The sequence below is a fragment of the Triturus cristatus genome, chromosome 6 (genome assembly GCF_964204655.1).
Source record: "Triturus cristatus chromosome 6, aTriCri1.1, whole genome shotgun sequence".
Taxonomy (NCBI): domain Eukaryota; kingdom Metazoa; phylum Chordata; class Amphibia; order Caudata; family Salamandridae; genus Triturus; species Triturus cristatus.
The window spans coordinates 1,240,362,294-1,240,384,709 of record NC_140589.1 but is presented as its reverse complement, the minus strand read 5'-3'; the positions used below and the strand labels follow the sequence as shown (position 1 = coordinate 1,240,384,709).

The following is a 22,416-nucleotide window of genomic DNA, read 5'->3' as shown; positions in this document are numbered from 1 at the left end:
TGATTCCGGTCCAGGGAAGACATGGCTCGGCAGTTCGGACTGGACTGTTCCCATGAGGCACAGGGTCAAGACTGATTTGCATATGGCCATGTCTGAACTGGGGTGGTGTGGTGAGCAAAATAATGATGGATTAAACCCAGATCTGAGACTGGGGGTGAATGTTTTGCCAATGTGCAACATTCCGTCCATCATCTTGTGTATTTTACATAATCTTCTGTCGCCTGAACTAAATAATCATCAAGAACCTACTTACAGCAAAAACAATGAGTGTTGTAGTATCAGATTTTAGAATCCTCAGTGCAACCCAATATTGTCTGGTTCTCAAGTTCCAAAAAACAGGACAAATTCACTTTCTGCGAAGGAAGTGGTATTCAGTACAGAAAAATAAGATATGTTCAACAGTCTCCAGGACATAACCACAGGCTGGCAATGTAGTTCGGTCTGAGTCGGAGGCCCATGTATTACGCGACCTTAGGGGTAAATAACCTAGTTGAAATCTCAAGTAGAGACTTTCCGCCACAGGTGGTGTAATCAGATCATAAAAGGGCTTGAGCTTGTGAAAAGGCTTAAAGCTTAAAAACTCAGTGGTTAGAAACCCACAGTTCTGCTTGTGACATACCGTTTCTCCACAAAAACCCAGTACTTAGCTTTCACAATAGCTATGTCATTTTTAGGTCTCGCCTAGGCAGCGCGCAAGCGCTGCCCTAGGAGGGCCTTTAGCCATCGGTCTTCACTTTTCAAGCACTGCACTCGTGCTTGTGGTGGCATCCACCTTGCAGGAGCGAGCAGCGGCGCGGCCACGTTAATTACGAACAAATGGCCGCTGCTCGCTCCCGCAAGGTGGAATGCCGCCACAAGCAAGAGTGCAATGCTTGAAAAGTGAAGACCGCTTGTTCGGTCTTGGAAACTACACATTTCTTTTGTTTTTTACCCAAAATGCAGCTGGTTGGAGAATGAATCCCTTCGAGAGGTAGCCCTGTTATGCCCCGTTTTACACAGCGCATCTAGGTAACATCTGGTACTGGAGATCAGAAGGGATAGCCCGACTGGACCTCCAACGGTTAAACCTCTGTAGCACCCTTTAGGTTTACGTGTACAATGCACATCTGTCTTCGAGAAACCACCACTCCACTATTCCAGGAAACGTGCACTTCCACCCCTGACCTCTGTCGCATCTTTATAGCGATTCTGCAGTCAATGCTTGCTGTAAAGTTCTGTTTATAGTGTGGTACAAACATGATTGCCATAGAGGCGCTGCAGTTTGCACTGTTGTTGACATTGTTGTACGTTTTTTTTTTTCTTGGGTGGTTAGACGAGAATGTTCAGTACTGTTCAAACACACATGCTTTGGTTTCCTTTTAGTTCGCCTTTATTTGATGAAATATAGCCGTAGTCGAGATATAGTGGGTCCCTCGTACATCCATGCACTGCTGCCTTTGTCCTTGCTGGACTTGGAATGACTACGTCCCTACCTACAATTCTCAGAGTTTCTTATTTGACCTTCCTCTCTTCACTCCACTTTCCTCCATCCCGCATCTCATTTCTCCCTTTCAGTCTCGGCAATTAGTCCCCGTTCTGGTCTGTCTCCCACGTTCACATTTTTCATTCCATCTCTTCTCTTTTCAACTTCCCCATCATCCTATTTCTTTCTGCGTATAGCTAAGCTTCATACTCCCCTCTCCCAATCCCCACCCTTTAATCGAACGTTCCTCTCTATTATCAAACTTCCATTCTATTTCACATCTATATATTGAATTCTCTTTCTTATCACCTCTAATTTATCCTTTCTTTCCCCATCTCCTGTTGCCTTGTTTTATTTCCTTTCTGGCTAGCATCTCCTATCCCCATCTTTCATTTCCTTCTGCTATTTACTTTTTACCCTTTCCTTTTCATTCTTCCATTTCCTCTGTCTTCTCCCCTTCTCCCTCTTGCACTCCTTTTCTCTTCACACTCCTCCTCCTACCTCCTATCATTTAACTACATAGCTCACACTTTCTCTCTGCCCTTCTGAATAGAGTTCTCCATCTCTTTCTCCACACTACACCCCTTCTTCATATAGCCTTCTTCCGTGTGTCTGTATTTCCATAGTTTTTCATTGCTTCAGTTCTTGCTGGCTTTTTTCCTTTTCTCTACTGCACAATCTGTCCTAATTTCTATCGCTTTCTTTATGCTTCCTCTCTGTATCATGTTGACCTTTTTTCTTACCCTATTTCACTTTTCTTCTCTATCACATCCCTAGCAATTAGTCTTTTTTTCACCTTCTGACCGATATACTTTCTCCTGTATTGACTATACTGCCTTTTCTTGCCTGCTTTCTCCCACTTGCTTTTCTCCCACCAGACCACTGGGAGCATCAACACAATGAAGGAAGTGTTCAAGGACTACAAGGAGGTTGGCATCCGGGTGCTTCTAGCTCAGTGCAACGCTTCTGTCTTGGAGTCACTGTGTCGTGGAGAGTACTTCAGCAAAGGGGAGCACAATCGGTCCTTCCACAGTTTAAGGCAGGCAGTGAGTTTTGCCCTTGAGGGGCATCAAAAGAGTGATTACCTCATTTAGCAAGGAGAATGCTAGCTCTGTTCATAATGTGCTGCACAGCTAAACACTTATGCGGTCCCAAAGGCGAGACCTATTGGCTATGCCAATTCTTGTTACTAATGCACTCCGGGCAGTCCCAGAGGTAGATCAACCCCAGTGATCTACACCAAGATTTAACATGGAGTCGCCAAAGAATCAGTTTGGCGCCACTTAAATATAGAACTTCTTTCAGTGATTCGCAGTATTCTCCTAACTACGGGGTGGTCCACAAATGCAGCAAGCAGATCAATGGTTTTAATGAGGCCATATCTCTAATTCTCTTTAACCGTAGGTCAAAAAACAAAAGAGTCCGCAGAATACTAGCTGGGACAGAGACAAGGGATCTGGCAAATATATTCACTGACCACTAGTTTGTACGTGTCAACGTGACCCCAAAGCTCTGCACCATAAAGTGCTGCATTTTGGGTTTCATCCAGTATACCTCTAAAGCGGGAGTAATCGACTGGAAAAGAGACAGTTTATGGAATCGGAGTATGGGTTTGGATTTGTGACATAAGGTTATGTAACTTTATTTGAGTTGGAGATCCCAGCCCAGGGTATCTGTTAACCTTACTCGGAGATAGTCAAACTTGGTCACCCTCTCAAGGGGTTTTCCTGCTATCTTCACTGGACTTGTTTTACCCTTGCTCGTACCAAATACCATGAACTTGGTTTTCTCCACATTTAATTCCCGGCCCCTGGTTTCAGAGAATGCCAAGAAATTGTCAATTGGCTTTCGGAGGCCCATTCGGGTCCTGGAAATAATTATTGAATCGTTAGCTAACAGCAGGATTGATGTTTTCCAACCGTTTAACAATGGAGAATCATTTTCACAATCCCGCAGTTCGTTAACTACCTTGTTTATATAAAGGGAGAACAAGGTGTAAGCACGCAACCTTGGCGTACCCCGTGCCGAATAGGGATCTTGGAAGTTAGTTCATCAGAATTCCCCCCCTAACCTGAGCAAAACTTTCCTCATGCAGCCTGACAAGCAAGTTTACCAGGTTTGCTGGGGCTCAATCCCTAGTACAACTTGCCATAGCATTTCCTGGGGCACGAGATCAAAAGCAGCTAGGAGAACGACAAAAGCTATGTACAATTTTTGCTAATTTAATAATAAGTATTTCCAGGTGAGTGAAGTTAACCTGAACACCTGGTCACGTGCTGGTATTGGGGAAAATCTAGCTTGGTAAGGTGACAGGATCTCATTATCTTCTATCCAGGGTAGCAGTTAGTCCAAAACTCGTCTGACAAAGATTTTTTGCAAGTCTATTAGACTACTCGGTCTATAATTCGATGGAATGGATGCATCTCCTTTCTTGTGTATGGTTTCTATTTCGGCCCCTCTCCAGGTTTGGTATTTCTCCCCCATCCGCAACAGCCTTGGACATAAGATTTATAAAGGGGCTCAAACTAGCTGCTCTGATTTGTACAAGTCACCAGGCATCTTATCAGGCCCTGGGGCTTTTGTTGTTTTCAATCTGTCAATGGCCCTAGGAGAATCATCCAGGCTAAAAAGGGGTCCTCCACTGCCATCACCGCTTGTTGCCTTGATAGATTCACAACTACTCATACTTTCTTTACCACCCGCAGGGAGGACAGCTTCCCTCTTATCATAGAGTATGGCGATATGGTCAACCCACTTTTCGGGTTGGAAAAACAAAGTTAGACTGGTTTTAGAAGAGAGTCCCCCAAGTGCTTTCATGTTAAGACATGTTACATATATCCCAGCCAGACATGGGGGGGATATTCAAACATTTCCATCTATAAAAGATACAGTGCTGGAGAAACTACACCTAAATTAACATATGAATTAAATATACAAAGTTGAGAATTATTCCTGCAAATAATTATACACATTACAGAGAATATGAAAGCCATGCAAATCCAAATACATTAAGGAGCAATAAGAGATATCTTTTACCTTTCCCTGTCTTTTCGAGAGGCGAAGTAATGACTATCAAGCAGACTATATTGTTTCTGAGTGCATTTAACAATTTATATTTTTACAAGTTTTAATGAAAACATATTACTCAAATAACACTAAAACAATCAATTTACCTATCAGTCTGCAACTTCCAAGTACGTGTGTGCTGAGCAGCATCACCATGGTGTTGCTGATGTAAATGTTGAGGGTGTCGCCTCTGCTGCTGTTCTTGCTGTACCTCAACCCAACATGGGGGTACAGTAGCTGAAAACCGTGGTATTAAGGTTTCGAAACGGGTAAGCTCCACCATTGACGTTAAGGTTTCAAGCGAAAACGGCTGGTCTACCAGGAGATCAACTCCTAAATAAGCACAAGACAAAATAATTAGAGTACAGCAACTTGTCTCACAAGTAGACTGCATAAAGTTTACCAAAGCAACCTCCACATTAGGCAACATTTACTACCAAATGCATTCATTTTCCTCTCTTCTTTGTGCTTGAAACCAGAACTGTGATTAAGAACAGTTTGATACTTCACACAATAGCTGAACAGTAGTACTAATCTGCCATGGTTGTGGTAGAATACCAAGCATAAGGCTTCCCTCTGGTAGCTTTGCAACTAATGCTAAAATGTGGTATTATTATAATTATACATGGTTGCCCACTGGATCATTGGTTGAACTATTCAACCCCTACCTTCCATTTGGAAGATTTTGATTTGCAAACTAAACCTTGCTGTCCATTCAGCCAGAAATCTAATGGAAGAACCCATTATGAGCGAGGATATTCTCGAATGCATCTAACACTAGAATTGAACTTTCTCAGGTGCAGACGGAATATATACCTTTACTATGCGGATTTTACACCGCAATACAATCGCAACGCGGTCGCGACAATGACCGCGTTGTTACCACGCAGTGCCATCACAACGCAAGTCGTTACAACGACTTGCGCCAGATGGCGCGCTGGACTTCGGAATAGTATGATTTTCTATTCCAACTCCAGTGTGTGCAACAGTAGGGAAGGTGTTGGAATAGTAAATCATACTATTCCTTAGTCTAGAGCGCCATCTAGCAAAAATCGCTGTAACGACTTGTGCTGTAATTGCACTGTGTGGTAACAACGCGGTCTTTGTACAGACCGCGTTGTGATTGTATTGCGGTGTAAAATTCGCTTAGTAAAGGTTGTTTCCCGGTGCAGACGGTTGCTAAAAATATGTCTGTTTAGGCAGAAGTAGGGTTAGACATTTTCGTGTGCTAGCCACTGGTAAGATGCCTCAAGCCAGATTTTGCCCACCACTCAGAGTAAACTCTCAGACTGTATTAACCCCTCAGCTGATCTACGGATGTTTATATAGGTCATGAAATTATGTCTGCAGGCACCCTCATGACATATGCATCGGTAGCCAGGGGTTAATGCACAGAGGACTCTTTCACATTTTTATTTTTGAAGGAGAAGCAAGCTCCTCTTCATTCTAGGGGTGGTCAGCGGTTAATTTGCACACAAAAAAAAAGTGCTGGGGCTTTTCGTCAGGAGGCAGCTTGCACCAGCCCATTTCGCATGTTAGCGCCGCCTAAAACAGAACCAACTGCTAAACATGAGCGTGGGGAGAAGAAGTGGCTTAATGGCCAGAGCTGCCAACTTTGGAGCTGGGAAACCAGGTTAGAGTCTCGAAGCCAGCTCAATATTCTGTGATTATGGCAAATCACTTAATCTCCCTCTGCCTACCATAAAATAATGTGTCCTTAACTGGTGCTCATGAAAAGCGCTGGTGTTGAAGATTAAGTGCTGATGCCGAGCACCAGAAACCACTGGCTCAAATTAAGCACTGGGGGTGGTCTTAGAGAGTTTGCCCTTACCCTATCCTATCCTATCCGAGCACCGACAAACTCATGCTCACTTCCAATGCTGACTCATTGATATGCTAGTGTCGTCATTTATAACATCAGACACAAATCAGATAAACCTAGGATAGATGCCCCTCCCAAGTCCATTCTAGGATCGAGCTGGTGGGCTGGGCTATGGGAAGAGCTATCAGAGAGAGTCTCCATCTCCTCTATCCCTTGCCAGTGCAACTAGCTAGATCCTTTTTTCTTTAGGTGGGGGGAGGTGAAAGAGAGGGCAGGAGGTGAAGAACAGCTTCTTCCAACCTCCCTCTTACCATCCCTTCAAACACAACAAAAACAAAATTGTCAGGTGGTAGGCATTAGAAGGGGGTGGACTAGGACTGTTCCTAGGCCCTCCCCTTCCACTCCCAGCTTTCCAATTCGTTTTCACACAGATTGTTCACTCCCAATGATTCTCTGTCCAAGAGAAGCATGGAGAGAGGAAGGAGCTGTATGGCTGTGCCCCAGCAAAGAGCCAGACTCTGGATTTTTGTTTCTCAGACTGGGAAAACATCCAAACAGAGTCTGGCTCCTTCCTGTGGCAAAGATGCATACAGATATCAGCAAAAATCCTACAGTCTTGCATTCAAACACTACTGCCAATTAAAAAGGATGCCCACATATGAATTTCCATGGACAGTAAAGGCCCATGATTGTGGAAAGCACAAGAAATTGTTTTTTGAACTGGGTTAAATGTTAGGATGTGAGTAGTTGCAGTATTTGGGTAGTGGCAGCATTTGGCTGTGGGGATGGCCTGCACATATGGAAACCTACCAACCTGAAACATTATTGGAAATTAGACACCTGGAGGAGTCCTGGGTTGCGAAGACTACTTATTACCCAGAATGCCCTGCAAAGGATAAACATATGTAAACAAAATAATAATGTTCTGATATTTCCGTGCAGGGTAACTTGTTCAAACAAAAGAATTTCCTCATCATCCTGTGAAGGAAAGTTCCAGATTTTGTGCTAAACAGCAGAACTTCAACTACCCCTTATTCCCACACCTCTAACAATAAAAACAGCAAGTCATGTGTTAGGCTGGGAATGTTGTTGATAGGACAAATCTGTGACTGTGTGAAGCCAATATTGTGTTAATGTGGTCTCCACATAATCAATGTTTTGGCCTTATCCTGTTCCTTGGAATAGGCCGCACACAGATGTGAGTACCGTTCTTATCGTGATCAGTCTGGGAATATAAGCTACTAGGACTTTTGTCTAGTGACTGAAACTGTGGAGTTTTCAGACACAGAAAAGAGAAGAAATAGTTTTTTTTTTTTTACCCATACTATGACATTTGGATTTTCAGCAATAAAATGTGCTGAGATGGAATAGCTTCGTACCTGTAACTCCAGTTCTCTTGTAGGGGTATTTTCGTGATAAGTCATAAGCACTTGAATAGTCAGGCCCACGTGGGAGACCCCGGAGCACTTCCTTAGATATATCTTCCTAAGTGGATATTTTTCGCCTTTCTTCAGGGAGACCTGCAAAGACGCTCAAGAGATAAAACGACAATAATGCAGCCTAATTAACTAGGCTACACTGGCCATTACTTCATCTTGAAGTGTAAAAAGGTAGCCAGCAAACTTACATTTTCCAACTTTTTGGAGTTTAATACACAGAGAAAACTCCCCGTCACAAAAGCACTTTTTACATGATAAAGATGAAAGGGTTGGACAGAGAAGCCCCATAGGATGCCATTATATGTCTGAAAATAGAAGCTGTCCCTTTAAGAGTCCCCAGAGACAACTAGTATCCCATGATGCACAGCCAACGGCAGTTACTTCAGTTCTTTTGAAGGCGTAGAGAAGTGAATGCCTATTCTAAGTGAAAAATAGGTCTGTTTATTTCATCGGTGAGGAGGGGGGATTGCTTATGACTTATCACGGAAATAGCCCTACAAGAGAACTGGAGTTACAGGTAAGAAACTATTCTTTCTCTTGTAGGGGTTTTCTGTGTATAGTCATAAGCACTTGAATAGACTAGCAAGCCCATCCAAGTAACACACACACGGTGGAAGGAACAGAGAATTCACATGTCAGATTTCAGCAAACAAGTTCCGAAGGGAAGCCTGTACGACCGGAGCATCTACCTTGGCATCAGAGTCCAGGCAGTAGTGTTTTGTGAATGTATGGACTGACTTCTAGGTAGCAGCCTTACAAATCTCAGAAATGGGTATATTCCGAAGCAAAGCGGCAGTAGCAGCTTTTCCTCTGGTAGAGTGAGCCCTAGGCTTACTATCAAGAGTTTTGTTGGCTTTCTGGTAACAGAAGAATACATGAAACAATCCACCTGGAGATGGATTGCTTGGAAGTCGCTGGACCAGTACGGAGAGAGCCATAGTTTACAAATAACTGATCTGATCTCCTTATATCTTTAGTTTTGTCCAAATAAAACTTCCAAAACCTTCAAACATCTAGGGAATGAAGTGATCTCTCCGCAGAAGAAGGCTGCTGAGAAAATGTAGGAAGAGAAATAGTGTTTTACATGGAACTCCGAAATTACTTTAGGAAGGAATTTTGGAGGTGTTCTCATGACCACTTTAGATGAATGGAAAACAGTGTATGGTTCTTTCCAACACAGTGCCTGGATTTCGCTTACCCTGCGGGCTGAAGTGATAGCCACCAGGAAAGCTGTCTTGCAAGACAGATGCTGAAGAGTAGCCTTATGAAAGGGTTCAAAGGGCTCTTGCATAAGTCGAGAAAGAACTACATTAAGCTCCCAAGGAGGAGAAGGGCGTCTGATGGGAGGAAAATCTTTCTTCAAACCTTACAAGAAATCTCCAATGATAGGGATATTAATAAAGGAAGTTTGTGAAGGGCATTTTCTGTAAGCAGTCAGAGCTGCTAGGTGAACTTTAATGGAAGCAAATTGAAGGCCGGATTGTGCGAGATGAAGCAAGTATGGAAAAATTACATCTTCCTGACAAGAAGTAGGATCTTAATTTTTCGAGGAACACCAGAGACAGAAGTTCTTCCACTTATACGCATAAGCGGAGCATGTGGATGGCCTTATAGCTTCCTTAAGTATGTCCATGCAGTCCTGAGTTAAGTTCAAGTGTCCATACTGCACTAACTCAGGAGCCATGGCGCCAAATTCAATGATGAGAGATTGGGGTGCACCAACTTTCCTTCAAATTTCGTTAGTAGATCTGATTTGCATGGCAGCTTGAGATGTGGAAGGCTAGACTAGTGAAGAAGGTCTGTGAACCACCACTAACTTGGCCACTCCGGGGCGATGAGGATCATCTTTGCCCGTGACTGTGAGAGTTTGATGAGGACTGCCGGGATCGGAGTAAAGGCGTACAGAAATCAACCTGACCAGTTGATCCATAGGGCATTCCCCAGAGGTCCCGGTTGGTAGAATCTCAAGGCGAAGTTTTGGCATTTGTTTTCTTCTGCGGTGGCAAATAAATCGAACTCTGGTGTTCTCCATCTTTTGAATATATCTCGCACCACGTCATCATGTAAGACCCATTCGTGATTTTCCTGAAGAAGTCTGCTTAGAGCGTCGGCCTAAGCATTTTGAACACCTGGGAGATGAGTTGCTGTTATGGTCAGGTTTCTGGCTAAGAGCCGCTTCCAGATGGTGTGGGCTTCCCGAGATAACAGTCTGGATCTCGAGGCCCCCTGCTCGTTGAGGTAGAACATGGTTGTTGCATTGTCCGTCTGGACAAGCAGTGAGATTGCACGGAATGACTGCTGAAAGGATTTCAGAGCTAAATGAACTGCTCGTAGCTCTAGCAGACTGATGTGGTAAGTGGATTCCTTCGTGGACCATTTGCCCCGAATTTGAAGGTGATCTGTATGTGTACCCCAGCCTAGAAGAGAAGCATCCGTTACTATGGTTTGCGTCAGTATCTCCTTGTGGAAGGGAATCCCTCGTAGGAGATTGTTGGGAGAACACCACCATCTGATGGACTGGAGGGCATGTTGTGACAGTTGAATCCGGTCATCCCAATCTCCTATTCTCTGGTCACATTGGTCCTCCAGACATTCCTGTAGAGGTCTCATGTGGAGGCGTGCATTCAGAGTGAGGAAGATACAAGATGCCATGGATCCCAGAAGAGAAGAGACATTCCTCACAGTTGGAAAAGACGTGGTCATGAGAGCCTGAGCCTTCTGAAGGATCGATAAGCATCGCTCCTTCGAAGGATACACGTTTGCCGTGCAAATATTGATGGTTGCTCCCAGATATTTAAGGCACTCGACGGGGGTCGAGACAGACTTTGTTTGTGAAGAACCAAACGTAGGAGAAGGTCTGAGGTCCAATTGAAATGTAGTTGAGCTTTCTGACACATGGATGCCTTGATCAGCCAGTCGTCTAGGTAGGGGTAGATGAACACTTTGTGCTTCCTCAGATGGGCTGCAATTACCGCCATACACTTGGAGAAGGTCCTGGGGGTTGACTTCAGGCCGAATGGGAGTACACAGTATTGATAGTGGTTGTTCCCCACTGTGAACCTCAGGAACTTGTGATGCTGCTTTATAATAGGAATGTGGTAGTATGTGCCTTGCAGGTCTATTACGCATAACCAATCCCCCGGTGAAGTGGAGTAGATCTGGTGAAACAACAACATTCTGTATTTTTCTCTTCGAATCCATTTGTTTGCCTTTCTTAAATCGAGAATGGGTCGGAATTCGTTCTCGTCCTTCTTTTTGACCAGAAAGAACCTTGAATACAGTCCTTTTCCTCGTTGATAAGGAGGAACAGGTTCTATTGCCTTTTTTTGTAAGAGAGTGTTGGCCTCCAATTGTAATTGGCGCAGTTGGAATCATGACTGTGTTGGAGGGATTGATGGTGGAGGGCTGATGAAACAGAGTATCAATTGTGAACAATATTCAGAAACCAATTGCCCTGTGTTATGTTGTGCCACTCCGCCAAGAAATGTTGAATACTTCCCCCTACCGGAGTGGGTAACAGAAAAGGGGGAAGATAGGTTTCTCGGCTTAGAACCAGCAGGCCCCTTATTTCCTTGCGCAGGTTGCTGTCCTGATCTACCTCTTGGTTGTCGTTTTTGGAAAGGTTGAAAAGACCGTTGGTACGACGGTTGTGTATTGGTCTGTCGGCCTTGGTACCTTTGAAACCTCTGAGAAGAGTATCTGTGTTGAAAAGGTCGGAAAGATTTACGCTGGTCTTTGGGTTTTTTAAGACCCACAGCCTTCAGAGTCTCCATCTCAGCTTTCATACGGGTCATCTCCTCATTCGCATGAGAGCCAAACAGGGTTGTTCCTGAAAAAGGTAGATTCATGATACGCTGTTGAGCTTTAGGCTTCAGAGAGGTTAAGCAAAGCCATGAATGTCTTCAGAGTGCCACCCTGTGGCAATATCCATGTGCAGACAGAAGGGATTTGTCTGTCGCTGCACTAATGACTTGGTTAGACACCATAAGGTCATCATTGAGGATTTCATTAAAATCCTCCCTTTTGTCTCTAGGTAGGTGTTCTGCAAATTGCTTAAGAGATTCCCATAGTGCCCGGTCATACCTGCCCAGCAGGGCTGTGGCACTAGCAGCCTTCATAGAGGTTGCTGCTGTGTAGCATACTTTCCTCCCCACCAAATCTATCTTAAATCTCTCCTTGTCAGGAGGAACTGTGGATGTTGGAGCCATAGTATGTTGTTTTTGACCCACCACTACGATGACGGAATCTGGAGTGGGGTCCGTCCGGAGTAAAGTGGGATCTTGCTCTGAAGAACGGTACTTTTTCTGTAGACTGGAAGGAGCTGATTTAATGGAAGATGGAGTGAGAAATAATTCCATTGCCGGTTCCAATAAGCCTGGCACCAGAGGCAGCAAGTGACGAGAGTCTTGCCTCTGTTGGAGTCTCAAAAATTACCGAGGTCTATGGAATCGGGGTGGACATCGGTATGTTCAATTTGGAAGCACCTCGTACCAAAACTTCTTGGAAAGTAATGATGTCATCTATAGGAGAAACTCTTTGAGGAGGAGAATCCGTTAATGTCGGAGAATATCTCCCAGTACTCGTCGAGGACGTGTCCCTGGTGTGTAGGGAGCGAGATCTCTCATGATGTCTGTGAAGAGATCGAGTTGAGGAGCGTCTATTGCTGCGAGAATGATTTCTCGCATGGGACCTAGACCTTGGTCTTCGAGGTGCTGGAGAAGGAGGCGTCGTGGTCCGAGGAGGTGTAGAAGGAGGAGGAGGAGGCGGAGGCGGAGTAGGTGGCGGTGGAGGTGGAGGAGGAGGAGGAGGCCGTTCATCTGGAGGATGAGAAGACGACTGAGCTGGTGACCTAGTTGGGGAATATGTCCTTGAATATTCCGAATCAGACTAATAAATTAACCTCCTCTTTTTACGAGCCACCTGAAGGGAGGAAGGAGCTATAAATTCACCATAAGATGCAGTTTTCCCCCCTCAACTCCGATCTACTTGTCGACGGTGATATTCTACGTCATCTGGACTGAGAACTTCCTCTTGACGTCGACTGGCTCAACGTCGATCGAGTCAAAGATCGACGGTGTCTTCTAGGCGTTAACCGCCTGTGACTCTTCAACGGCGACCATCGGCAACTCAAATATGACCGACAATGGTGAGTCGATGGTGCATCGATGTCCTCGCCGGCGACCTCCGTGGTGTAGGGGCTCTCGACGGCAAACACGAGAGTCTCACCCTTGGTTCCACAACCTCTTTTGTGGATCTTCTCCTCGCAGTGGAACGTTCACGCCGTTTCAACCCAGAGAGCGGAGTCGACGGCGAACAAGTCGGTGCAATACCTCCTCTCGACGTCGTAGTCTTCGACGTCGACCGGACCCGGTGCCGGTGCCATTTTTCAGCCCTTCTTCTCCTGGGGATCCTCCCGGAGGCTGAAGACAGAGTTCTGGTAGAGGACTGATCCTCTCCTCGCCCTGAAGTCCCACCTGTTGACTTGGCCTGCTGTTTTCCTCTTTCTTCCAAACCTTGAAGCCGAATCTTCTCCCTGTCACGCAGGGTGCGCCTGGAAAAGGTTTTACAAATGGCACAGGCATGTGAGAAGCCGGCAGGCAAAGGATAAGCACTCTGACAGTCAGATTTGGCCGTCTTTCTTCCAGTCTGGACATTTATCAAAAAGGGATGGCATTTTCGACTGAAAACTATGGAATTCCTGTCAGAAAAAGACAGCAAAGGGAAAGAAAGACCAAAGATGTTGAGTGAAACTGTAAATAATCACATTCTGAAGTGATAGTGAAAACACCAAAATTGGTAGAGCTCCATGCTCCAGGGTCCTGTTAACAGGAGCCAGAAAAAAGAACTGAAGTAACTGCCATTGGCTGTGCATCATGGGATACTGGTGGTCTCTGGGGACTCTTAAAGGCACAGCTTCTATTTTCAGGCATAAAATGGCATCCTATGGGGATTCTCTGTCGAAACCCTTGCATCTCGATCATGAAAGAAGGGCTTTTGTGAAGGGGAGTTCTCTGTGTATTAAACTCCAAAATGTTGCAAAATGTAAGTTTGCTGGCTACCTTTTTTCACTTCGAGATGAAGTAATGGCCAGTGTAGCCTAGTTAATTAGGCTGCATTATTGTCGTTTTATCTCTTAAGTGTCTTTGCAGGCCTCCCTGAAGAAAAGTGAAAAATATCCACTTAAGAAGATATATCTAAGAAATTGCTCCGTGGTCCCCACACGTGGGCGGGACTATTCAAGTGCTCAGGATTATACACGGAAATATCCTACAAGAGAATCACAGACGCCACATCACCATGCAAAGTGCACTGGGTCCAGTTTATTGTTTGTGGACACCATGAACCCGTGGAAAAATCATACACATCTGGTAGCCCCACGTTCAGGAGGTGAGAAGAACAAAGTCAAAGGACAAGCCCTGGAAGTCATACATACATTCCTGCACAAGGAAGACTGGAGGGAATTACCATGTTCTGAAAAAACGGCTAATAATATGACAAAAATGTTCAGCATGTTCTATCAGCCAGCTAGTCAGGGTAAGGGAGGTCTGGCTCACACCCAGAAATTTTAGATCATACAAAATTTGGAAATATATAGATTTTATACTTTTCATTTAGTCCTGACCTTGATATCCATCATTACATGAACTGTGCAACTTAATTGATTCTACCCCACTTTAGTGATCTGTGCAATAATTACATAATTAATTGTACAGTCTACCGTAAGAAAAAGCCACATATTTAGTTTTGCTGAACTACAGACATTTTTGGCAACGTTTCTTTGGTTAGTGTGCAAGGATCTAGATTTCTCCATTTGAAAAATGTAACAAAATATTGAGGAAAATGTGTTAAAAATGTTAAATAACTCCATTATATTGTCAGGCAACCTAATGCAAATTTTTTTTTTAAAACGCTCCAGCACATGTCTGCCCAAACAACCTGGTAATAAAAGTGTTACGTCTTACCTAAAACCCCCAAATCAAATCTAAAAGCAATCTACAAATACAGTTGTTTAACTGTACCTCTGCTTCACTTACCTTATGCAATGACTAACCTAGTGAAAAAACAGTCTTATTAGTCAGGTGGCTTAAGGATGTAATGCACATTGGTTAAAGAGATGGAAACACATAAGTCTACTCAAAAACTGAATTTAAATTCTAATTTGGAGGTGGTAAATGGTGTGATGCATAAGAAAACAAGTTACTTACCTGTAACTACAGTTATCCAGTATTGGTATCTTTCATAGATTCACATGCCTGAATCATTCCCCGTCGCCGAGGCGGGAGTCCCGGTAGATAAAAAAAGTAGTGCCAAAAAGAAGTAGTAGTAGGCCCAAAGAAAAGGCCCTAAGGCCTATATCTTAGAAGCCTATCTACCTCGTTATGTAAAATAACCCAAGAATTGGTAACAACCAATCAGACATCAGCACCCTTCTAGAACCCTCTCAGCAGAGCCAGCTCTCCTCAGATTTATAATAAGCACGAGTGGGAAGCACATATCCCAAACATAGAGAACTGACTCTATGGGGAGGAGGGTGGGTGCATGTGAATCTATGAAAGATACCAATACTGGATAACTGTAGTTACAGGTAAGTAACTTGTTTTCTTATCCAGTATTGGGGTATCTTTCATAGATTCACATGCCTGAATCAGAGTAGCAAGCAGTATGCCAAGCATACAGTCGTTTGCGGATGGTGGGAGACTATTGCTGATACACTCCCAATTACGCCCGCAACTTGATATCTAGAAGGTATAAGATGTCCTCTCTTAAAATCCAAACATGTATCTTACACAAGGAAATGAAATATGCAGCTTAAGAAATAGCAATTATAAACAGCAAATTGAAAATGCATAAATATACACAACTTATGAAATCGTTCAAACAGTAAAACATATATCTGACCTTAGTTTAAAAGGTGTTGAAGTACGGCTTGTCCTACAGCTGTATCTTCCTGCAGAGTAGATTGCAGACAGTAGTGCTTTGTGAATGTGTGGACATTCCTCCACGTTGCAGCACGACAAATATTTTCCAAGGATACTCCTGCGAACAATGCAGTAGATGCTGCCATAGTTCTAGTAGAATGCGCCCTGACCTTCCTTTGTAAAGGTTTGCTGGCTTTATCATGACAAAAATGAATTGTAGATGCCAACCATCTGGCTATAGTCGCTTTAGTCACAGCAGACCCAAGTGTAGCTTGACCATAGGCTATTAGCAATTGATTGGACCGTATGATGTCCTTAGTCCTTTGCAAGTAAAATTTCAGACAACCTTTTACATCAAGCGAATGTAACGCACGCTCAGATGGAGTGGCTGGATTTGGAAAGAAAACTTTCAGTTTCACTGGTTCATTTAAGTGGAAATGAGTCGGAACTTTAGGGATGAATCGTGGATTTGTCCTGAGAGTAACATAATCTTTAGAGAACTGCAAAAAGGGCTCTGAGATGGTGAACGCTTGAATCTCGCTGACTCTTCGAGCCGATGTAAGAGCCAAAAGAATAGCAACTTTCCATGTTAAAAATTTAAGCTCAGCCTTGTGGATAGGTTCAAACAGTCTTTTCATTAATTGAGCTAGTACTGTGTTCAACTCCCACTCTGGAGGAGGTGCACGAATTGGGGGAAAAACTCGGAATAGCCCCTTCATAAATTGTTTTATTAATGAAGAGGAACAGAGCGAAGGTTTAGAAGTACTCTTCCTGAATCTTGAGAGAGCAGCAAGATGAACTTTTATTGATGAGAATGCAAGCCCAGATTTGGCCAGGGATAACAAATAAGGAAGGATTTGTTCTACTGGAGCTTGTAAAGGATGGACATCCTTCCCCTCGCACCAATGACAAAATCGTTTCCACTTTAAACGGTAAGTTTTTAATGTACTTTGCGCGCGTGATTTAGAAATCAGGAGCCATGCGTGCAAGTGCAGCGACTGTGGATCTGGATGGAGTATTTGACCCCTCTCCCTTGTCAACATCGTGATTGTTGGTACTAGACGGATGGAGCTGTGAGCTAGAAGAAGCAGCTCCTGGAACCAATATTGCCTTGGCCAACGGGGTGCAATCATGATGAGACGGCAACCTTCCATCTTCACTTTGCGGATCACCTTTGCAATAAGAGGTATCGGGGGAAAAGCGTACGCACAAAGCCCTGACCATCTCATGGACAGGGCATTTCCTCTTGATCCCTGTTGAGGGAATCTGCTGGCATAATAGCGGCATTTCTTGTTTTCTTTTGTCGCAAACAAATCCAGGGCTGGCTTGACCCATATTTGAAAAATTTCGTCTAGCTGCTTCTGCTCTATCTCCCATTCGTGACAACCTGCCAGAGATCTGCTTAGGTTGTCGGCCAACGTGTTGTGAAGGCCCTTGACGTGCTCCGCTCGTAAGGTTATCTTGTGTGTTGTAAGCCACTCAGCTCCTGAGCTTCCTGCGAAAGGGAGAGTGACCTCGTTCCTCCCTGCTTGTTGATGTAATACATGCTGGTCGTATTGTCCATCCGGACCAGCACTGAGGCCCCTGCAATTCTTGGGAGGAACGCTTGCAGAGTGAGAAAAATGGCGCGAAACTCCAATCTGTTGATATGCTGTTGGCGGTATTCTTGGGACCATCGTCACTGAATCTGTAAATCTTGGAGATGTCCTCCCCACCCCTCCATGGAGGCGTCTGTTACCACGAATTCTGGAGGAAATGTTAGAAAAGAAAGACCCGGAGCCAGGTTTTTCATCTGAGACCACCAATGCAGAGAGACCATCATGTGAGGTGTTATCATGATGGAGTCATTGAACGACCCTACGGCCTGTTTCCATTGCAGATGTAACTGCTCCTGCAGAGGTCTCATTCGGAGCCGTGCTAAAGGTACAAGATTTATTGTTGATGAACACATCCCCAGAAGAGACGCAAACATCCGGACAGAAACTGACTTTCTTCTTGCGATTGATAGTGCTAGCTTTTGTAAACGAAGCTGACGTTCCTCTGACAAGAATGCCTTGCATTGTCTGGTGTCCAGCATCGCTCCCAGAAACTGAATCCTTTGAAGAGGAAGCAGTTGAGATTTGCTTTTGTTGAGAGTGAGGCCTAAGTTTGAGAATAGACCTAGGCATCCTGAAACTGCCTCTACGGTAGTCTGCTTCGAAGGGCCTTTGAGCAACCAGTCGTCCAAGTACGGAAATACTTGTATTCCCTGAGATCTTAGAGTCGCAGCTACTGGTGCGAGACACTTTGTAAAAATTCTTGGAGCAGATTTCAGCCCAAACAGGAGGACTTTGAACTGATAGTGGACGCCAGCCACTACAAATCGCAGGTACTTGCGATGCTTGGGAAGGATAGGAATGTGGAAATACGCGTCCTCCAGGTCCAGAGAAGCCATAAAATCCCCTTTGTTCAGGCAGCTCAAAACTTCGGCCAGCGTAACCATCCACAAACTCTGCTTCTTTAGAAATTTGTTGAGCTTGCAGAGATCCAGAATCGGGCGCCACTCCCCTGACTTTTTCTTTATGAGGAAAAATCGAGAATAGAACCCGGTTCCATTCTGGGACGAAGGAACCTTCTCTATTGCGTTCTTGCGGAGCATTTTTAAGGCTTCTTTGAACAATAAGTGAAGACGAGGGGAAGGGGGACCCTTGGGCGGGGCAGTAGGAGGTTGTTTGTTTTAAGAACTCCAGGGTGGGACAGTTTCTGACTAGGTCGATGACCCAACGATCCGAGGTGATCTCTTCCCAATTGTGTGCAAAAGTTGATATCTTTGCTCCCACTGGAAGGGAAGGAGGGATGACTGGCGTCCAGCGTAAATCATTGCTTCTTGTTGGCGTCGCGACCTTGATTGTTCGATCGCCTTCTTCCTCCCTGACGAGAGAAACTATTCGAGGAAGATTGCCTGTATGATGATCGTCCATAAGGCTGTCTATATTGAGATTGATATTGTCTGTTTTGCTGACTTTGATAATTTCCCCTTGATACAAAGCCTCGTCCTCTTGCACCACGGAAAGATCCCCGTTTGTATTGGAGAGCAGCTAGTGACTTAGCTGTATCATTATCGGTCTTGATCGCTAGGAGGGCCTCGTCTATATGTTTCCCAAATAAGGACTCTCCATCATAGGCCATATCAATGATTTTGGCTTGAACCTCTGGCCTAAAAGATGTTGCCTTAAGCCATCCTTGACGCCTAAGAACTGCAGCCCCTGCAAGTTGTCTAAAGTTGGTATTAGCAATATCCAGAGCACAGTCTATGATCTTTGATGCGGCTCGTTCTCCCTCTAGAAGTATCTTCCTTGCCTCTTGTTGACGATCTTCAGGAATGAGGTCTATAAATTCCGAGAATTCTGACCACATCTGGCGGTCATAGCGACCAAGTATGGCCAAAGAGTTTGCAGCTTTGATAGAAGTTGCCGCCATAGTGGAGAACTTCTTACCGATAAGATCCAATCTTCGTCCTTCCCTATCCGGCGGCGTTGATGTCGGCATAGCCGGATTTTTGGACTTTTGTTGAGCAGCCTGCGATATAACAGAATCTGGTCGGGGATGACCGATTAGACAAGAAGGCGTTTCTGGAGGAGCACGATATTTCTTGTCAATACGAGGGAGGACCGCAGGTACGGAAGTAGGTGTCTTCATAATTTTTAACCCCTCATTCCATATAAAATCAATGATGGGAATCGCTCTGGTAATTTTCCTTTGCTCCTCTTTAAAATCATGGAGGAAACAATCCGTATGCTCCACAGTGACTGGTAGTTGAAATCTGACTGCGGCACGTTGCATTAAATTGTGAAAGCCGCCTATATCCTCTGGAGGAGAATCCGATGGCTGAGGAATGGGTGGAGAAGGCATGGGAATAATGTAGTCATCCCAAGGATCCAGACTGGTGTCCTTATCAGGCACCTCACCTTCTTCGATATCTTCCTCATCAGAGGAAATGGTATCATGGTGTGATTGCGTCCCCGAACCAGTAGGGTGAAGCGGCGAATTTGGAATGTCCGTATGGGACTCTTCAGCCGGTTGTAAAATCAGGAAGAGGTTGTTGTGGAGGAAAGCGTTGGCGGTAATCCGCCAGCATGGCCTGAAGATCTTGAATCAGTGTAGGCGGGAGATGACTCTTTTCTCTACGATCCCAATCCCTTGAGGGATGCCTGTAAGCTGGTGTAGCAAGGCCTTCCTGGTAAGCATGCTCATGATAGTCTTCTTCCTCATCCACCTCTTGACATTTTATATGTAAACCCGAGGGGTGCCGAGCTATTCCGAAAGGACCCTCATCATCCTCCTCTTCAAAATTATCCTCTTCTGCATAATAGTCTAAGATATGCGAAGGCAGCAAAGGAGAAATATTACTGTAATTCTGCTTGTGAAAAGTTTTTAACTGAATATGCGTGTACGCAACAGGCGTAACATGAGTAGTTGGTGGAATCGCTTTAAATAAACTTCTCATCGACGGGCTTCCCGTCGTCGACGGAATTGCTGCCTTCTGAGGCATCGACGGGATCGTCATCGTTGACGGGATCGTCATCGTCGATGGGATCGTCATCGTCGACGGGATCGTCATAGTCGACGGGATCGTCATAGTCGACGGGATCGTCATAGTCGACGGGATCGTCATAGTCGACGAGGTCTTCACCGTCGACGGGATAGTCATCGTCGACGGGATCGTCATTGACGAGGTCTTCGCCGTCGACGGGGTCTTCGTCGTCGTCGACGGGGTCGTCGTCGACGGGGTCTTTGTCGTCGTCATCGACGGGGTCTTTGTCGTAGTCATCGACGGGGTCTTTGTCGTAGTCATCGACGGGGTCTTTGTCGTAGTCATCGACGGGGTCTTTGTCGTAGTCATCGACGGGGTCTTTGTCGTCGTCATCGACGGGGTCTTTGTCGTCGTCATCGACGGGGTCTTTGTCGTCGTCATCGACGGGGTCTTTGTCGTCGTCATCGACGGGGTCTTTGTCGTCGTCATCGACGGGGTCTTCGTCGACGATGTCGTCGTTGACAGAACTTCCTTTATGCTCGACGTCGACGCAGATGTCGACGGAGTCTTAGATGTTTTAGAAGACATGATAGGTGAAGATATAGAAGTAGTGGAGACTATAGCCGTCGACAGAGGAGCAGCAGAAGTCACAGAGATAGTATATGACGATCCCACTGACAAAGTCTTAACCTGAGATTTACTCACGGTTTTTAGAAGCTGAAGACCTCTTGGATCTCTCAGAGTCTTGTGACTTCTGCAATTGGTCAGAAGTTACATGAGAGGCCTTACGATGTTTTCTCCCTTCACTGGAAGAACTATCAATTGATCTAGCCCTTTTGCTAGATGTCGAGGCCCTGTCATCCTCCTCAGCCGAGGAAGATTTCAACCATAATAATACTCTTGCCTCTCTGTCCCTTAAGGTCTTGGGAGGGAAAGTCCGGCAAATTCTACAATCCTTAGCAACATGCTTAGGATGCAGACAGTAAATACACTCCTCATGCTGGTCGTCTACATGGACCCTCTTCTTATCACAGGTCCTGCAGGGTTTAAACAAAGCTTTCTTGTCAGACATTTCTGAAGAAAAAGAAGAAACTGAGTAGGCACTCAGGGACACTCCCTTCCACACGACATACGGTGAAAATCTGAGGAGAGCTGGCTCTGCTGAGAGGGTTCTAGAAGGGTGCTGATGTCTGATTGGTTGTTACCAATTCTTGGGTTATTTTACATAACAAGGTAGATAGGCTTCTAAGATATAGGTAAGGGGCCTTTTCTTTGGGCCTACTACTACTACTAATTCTTTTTGGCACTACTTTTTTATCTACCGGGACTCCCGCCTTGGCGACGGGGAATGATTCAGGCATGTGAATCTATGAAAGATACCCCAATACTGGATAACAAGCATCTCTCCCTCTAGTAAATCCTGCTCTAAAATTATGCTTTATGGAGCATAATTTACGGAGTACATTTACAATGGTCATGGATACTAAAGTGCGTCATTCGTCTAACCAGAATATCGTGTTATAGGTCTCAAAGCTGCCTGCAATCATGTATACACTTGCCGTTACACAAACGGCTCATTTAAAGTCAAATGACCTACACAAAAATAAGAAACATGACAAAATAAGCACAATGCATTATTACCTGTGATGCCTGGACTGGAGGGATTAGACAATGGTTTGTTTCCTTCTGTCAGTTGCTCTACAACTTTAGATATAGATCCATCAAGTATATCTGCTTCATCAATGTCATCACAAGTTCCTCCAATTTGAAGGAAATGAAGTTCTCCACCTGGAATCAATGAAAATGAATGCATATCTTTTGCAGTTTTAAGTGTAAAATGAAACTATATGCATTAAAGTGTTTTTTATTAAGCCACTGCAACTAAGCTGTTAACAGCAACTCAAAGCTGAGCAATGGATAAGAGTTTAACATGAAACACAACTATCGCTGAAGTCATTCAACTAGGGGTGTACGAAATGTGCATAATTTGTTTTGTACAATAGTGTGAAATTTCAGTACAAATTGTTCATTTAACACTATATTTTAGAGTGACATGAGTTCTTGGGGCAATTTTTGATGCATTTCCAGGACACAGTGGATCGGGGCCTGCAATGAACCAAACAATGGGAGGATAAAATCTCCTTATATGCGGACAACTTCCACCTTTGTGTGACAGATCCAGAGTTTACACTAGA

At 44.6% G+C, this 22,416-nt stretch overlaps 1 protein-coding gene across 1 annotated transcript in view; it reads right to left on the bottom strand.

Moving 5' to 3' along the window:
• BIRC6 (baculoviral IAP repeat containing 6) overlaps positions 1-22,416 on the bottom strand; it is a 1,973,616-nt gene that overhangs the window by 1,677,313 nt on the left and 273,887 nt on the right. Inside the window, exons 11-12 of the mRNA XM_085609819.1 lie at positions 21,863-22,009; positions 4,636-4,861 (exon numbers count right to left, since the gene is read on the bottom strand). Coding sequence (XP_085465945.1) covers positions 4,636-4,861; positions 21,863-22,009 — 373 coding nt within the window. The remainder of the gene's footprint in view (positions 1-4,635; positions 4,862-21,862; positions 22,010-22,416) is intronic.